The 4661-nt window shown below is 40.6% G+C and overlaps 1 protein-coding gene across 1 annotated transcript; it reads right to left on the bottom strand.

The window, feature by feature from the left end:
* Window positions 1-1378: 1378 nt before the first annotated feature.
* On the bottom strand, window positions 1379-4287 carry LOC104592111 (receptor-like protein EIX1). The gene has a single exon (XM_010251313.3). The coding sequence runs from the start codon at window positions 4285-4287 to the stop codon at window positions 1579-1581; it is 2709 nt and encodes a 902-aa protein (XP_010249615.1). The 3' UTR covers window positions 1379-1578.
* Between the last annotated feature and the right edge of the window lie 374 nt (window positions 4288-4661).

The raw sequence follows: 4661 nt of genomic DNA on the forward strand, positions 1-4661 counted from the left end.
GATTTGATGGTTTGACCGCTCAGGTCAACGGGTTGTTGACTTTTTCAACGGTTTTTAGCCAAAAACCGGGTTTGGGGTAAAATGGAACCGCTTACCTGGACGGTTCCCAGGTTGAACGGTATGACCGTATAGGTCAACGGCGGTTCGAAAACCTTGATCTACATAGTTAATCATAAATATCTAATTTTTGCATTTTATATGATAAATATATTGAAAAATGCATCAATGAATTAATATTAATTTTTTTATAAAAACAATAGTAAAATAATTAAAAATTCAAAAGATATATTTTACATATTTAAAATATAATTTTATTGATAAAACATTAAAATTAAAAAAAATAAAAAGTTAGGTAAAATAATTAATATTTCATTGACAAAAATATTAAAATGTGAAATAGACAATAGGGTAGCCTTTTAGGGAAAGTGTGAAGTAGGGGATCAAAACCAAGTGTAGACAGTCCCCTACCATGAGATATTACCGTGGATAAGAAATTGGGGTGTGGGTGGAACTTGTCCATGCTATATTGGGGTGTGGAGAGGACCGGTCCCGTCCGCACCTAGCCGAACGCGACCAAATCAGATTTAAGCGGTTCCAAACACCGCCTTAATTGCTGAATAGATTTTAGAGATGGGGGGTAGAATTTTTGAAAGAAAAACTTTGGGGGGAAAGAGAAAATGTAAGGGTTTTAGCCTTTTAGTAAATAAAAGCATGGGTTATGGTGATTTGTCATGTGGTGTAAAAAGATACAAAGATAAACAAAAATATGAAGAAAAAAGGGGAAGACCATATACCCAATCTGAGATGCGCATCCCTCCAAATATGAGTCATGGGATCCAACCTGTAATGGGGGCTCTCTCCGGTAAGGTCAACTTTGCACCTGTTCCGTCCCCACCCCTTAATCCCCCAATAATGTGTAATTAGGGGAGGAACTTGGGTGGGCCAAACCCGAGCCAGAACCAACCTAATTTGTAATTCTATACACATATAAATGTCAGATTTCAATATGAGCTCAATAACCAACCTGAGCCCCACTGGGAGCTGAGCCCAACTCAAGTCTGCATCAAATTTCACTGTGGGCTAAGCTGTTGGACATATCAAACTTGACCTTGTCCTCGGGCCCAAGGCTCAATTCTTAGGCTGTGTTTGGTTGCAATGCAAATAAATTTGTATAAATTCTGACCTATTGTTATTTCAAATTTTAGCTTATTTTGTTTGATTACAATACAAATGAAGTAATTTAAGACATAAACAGAAGAATAAAGTAAAATCCAAAACAAATTAACAAAGAACTTGAATATTTTACATTTGCATTCGCATGCATTTGTTAGAATTTGAATGGGCCCAGTCAAATTGAATGCCCGACTTGCACTTCTAATTAACCGTAGTAGGAACATACTCACAAATTTTATTCTTAGCAAGGGACGACCACCCTCAAATACAAAGAACATGCATATTATATATTGCATCCGACCACTCAAAAAGAAAAACAAGAACTTGGAGCTAGGGTAACTGAAATCAGCAATAAAGATGCTTACAATAATCTTTTCATCAAAAAAGAACCAATCTTTTTAGATTCTATCTGTATCGTCTTTTTGGTGGACCACAACAAAGCTTGACAAAGAACTTAAAGTAGGCAGACCTCCACGACTCATTAAGCAACATGGTGCCAAAAACTCCACCTAAACCCAACAAGAACCCCAACGCCGCACTAACAAGAAAACTCTCTTTAAATCCATCATCATCATCCACACTACCAGTTGGTGTTGTTGGGTTCTGCAATTGATTATTGCTCCCAGCACATTTCTCTGTGAGCGGAGGCCCACAAAGTTCTTGGTTTCCAAGAAAGCTGGTTGCATCAAAGCTTAGAATCTGAGTGCTTGATGGAATTTTCCCTGACAATCTGTTATATGATAAGTTCAAGTGACTCAAAAACGTCAAATTCGATATGCTTTGAGGGATAGCACCTGAAAGTTGGTTTCTTGACAAATCCAGAGATTCAAGTAACCCCATGTCACCAATCTTCTTTGGGATCATTCCCACAAGGTGATTCATCGAAAGGTTCAGGGATCTTAATCCCAAGAAACTCGTCAAGTTTTCTGGGATCTGTCCAGATAAACTATTGTCTGAAAGGTCTATGCTTGTCACAAGGGTGAGGGTTTTACTGTATTCAAGACTCCTTCCTTTCATCATCACTGAGGCTGTATCCTGAAACTTCCGGAAGCTACTTTCGTAGCCAATGTGGTAAATTGATTTCTGGTCTGAGACCATGGCACTGAGATTGCTGAAACATTGTGGTATGGCTCCTGATAATTTGTTGTGTGCAAGGTCCATGATCTGAAGCTCAGCGAGATGACAAAGTTCTGGAGGTATACGACCACCGAACTTGTTGGAGCGTAGGTCAAGAATCTTAAGTTGTGCTAGGCTTCGTCCCATCCATGCTGGTATGCTCCCTGAGAACTCATTCTCACCGATGTCAAGAGTGAGCAAATTGGTGCAATTTTGCAGAGATGAAGGTAGCACTCCCGTCAAATTGTTGTTGCGCAAGTGCAATGACTGGAGCTGAGTTAGAGACCCCATAGAGATTGGGATGTTCCCACTTAGATTATTGCTCTCTAACTTCACAACGCTCAACATTGGCCAATTCGTCCAGCAATCAGGAATTTCTGCTGATAGAAGATTGCTTGAGAGATCAAGATATGCCAAATTATTCGCTTGACTCGTATTGTCACAGAAGAAGTGAGAGACAGACCCAGAAAACAAGTTTTCAGAAAGGTCCAGTTCGACTACATTAGAAGAGAAACGGGGTATTGAACCGGTGAAGCGATTGGAACCCAGATAAATTGCTGCATCATAGTTTTCTATGTTCTGTAATCCTGGGATTTGACCACTGATCTGGTTCAAAGAGAGATCTATCAGGCTGAAACTGGACGATAATTTCCAAAACCAACTGGGAATGTTATCTGAAATTCCTGTGTTGGACAAGTTTAAACTAAAGAAATCTTTCTGTGTTTGAAGCCATGAAGGGAATTGGGGCCCCAATTTCCAAGACCCTATTTCTAGGCCAGTGAGTTGAAAGGGAGGAACCCAGTTCCTGCTCACATTCAGAATCAATGAGTTTGAAGTTCCATACAATGTCTTTAATCTGGTTAGATTAGCAAAATGAACCTCAGAGATAATTCCCTGAAAAAAGTTATGAGAGAAGGCTAAAAACTCTAGTTTGGAAAGTTGCCCAATACTTTTGGGAATGGTCCCATTCAATTGGTTCCACTCCAGACGCAGTTCTCTTAGACTATCAAAGATGCATTTTGATGGGTCTCCTAGAAATCCAGTACTGATGTCTCCAGTGAACCTGTTGTTTGACAGCCACAAAGTTTCCAGGTTGCAGAGCTTTCCTACTGTTCTTGGGATGCTGCCATGGAGGTCATTGACGTCCAAGTAGACATGTCTGAGTGATCCAAGGTTACCAATGGAATTTGAGATTGTACCTTGAAAACTATTCATTCTAAGATCAAGGTATGTGAGACTGGTAAGATTGTACAGCCAATCTGGTATGGTGGAAGTGAAATTGTTCCAGAGAAGGTCAAGGACAGTAAGTGAAGTGAAATTGACATGGGAGAGAGGAGACAAATTAGCTAACCCACAAGAGGATAAGTGCAATTCAGACAAATGGGGAAGCTTGTTAATTACCTGTAACCAATCATCTACGTGACTGAGACTTACAGAAGTCATGTCCAGGTGTTGAAGAAGGGAGAGATGAGAAAGCCACTCAAGATTCTCAACAGTTAAGCCTACGGAATTTCCGAGGTCGAGGTAACGCAGACTGGACAGATTGCCAAGCTGAGGAGGCAGTGTGCCACCAAAACCAGACTGAGAGAGATTGAGGTAGTTCAAGTTTTGAAGCGAACCCAGAAATTCTGGGATCGGATTTCCTCCGAAATCGTTGCCACTGAGATCCAAATACCGCAAATGTTTCAGCTGTAGTAAATGGTGATTTATGTCACCTCCGATGAAACTTTCATACGAGTTTCTGAGATTGAGCTGAACGACATGTCCCGTTCTGTTGTCACAGCCGACTCCTCTCCATCTACAGCAGTCTTCTTTGCTGGTGGAATCCCAAGATGAGAGAAAGTTAGTTGGATCACTGAGACCTTGTTTTAGGTTGAGGAGAGCTTGTCTCTCTCTTGGGCTGCAAACCACGTCGGTAGCGCAGGAACTTCGCTTGATATCTGCCAGAAAGGGAAACCAAAACAAGAGAAAAACTGCCCCTGATGCTCTAATACCCATGTTGATCAGCTGTCGATCATGGAGAAGGGCAGGGAGGAAAGTATATGGGTTGAGAGAGTTCAGAAGAATCTGATCAGAGACGATTTATATATTATTGGAGAATAGACTTCTAAGTTGGCTCACCATTACGGACTGAACGATGTATCTGGTCTGGATTTGAATAGTGTGAAAAGGGAAAGTTCACTAGGACTTTGTTTGAAATCGTTTATGAGCTTTCCCTCAAAATTTTGTCCTCTTTTCCATCAAGCGTCCAGTCAATCCCATCCTAATCCAAGTGGTTGTTCTTGGCTATAAACAATGACGTGTTTGGGTATTATCACTTTGATCAAACGAGATTTCTAGAAGACTGTTTGACCATGGGCCGAACTGTCATT

This window comes from Nelumbo nucifera, chromosome 3 (genome assembly GCF_055504915.1).
Source record: "Nelumbo nucifera cultivar China Antique chromosome 3, China Antique-T2T, whole genome shotgun sequence".
In the NCBI taxonomy this organism is placed as follows: Eukaryota; Viridiplantae; Streptophyta; class Magnoliopsida; order Proteales; family Nelumbonaceae; genus Nelumbo; species Nelumbo nucifera.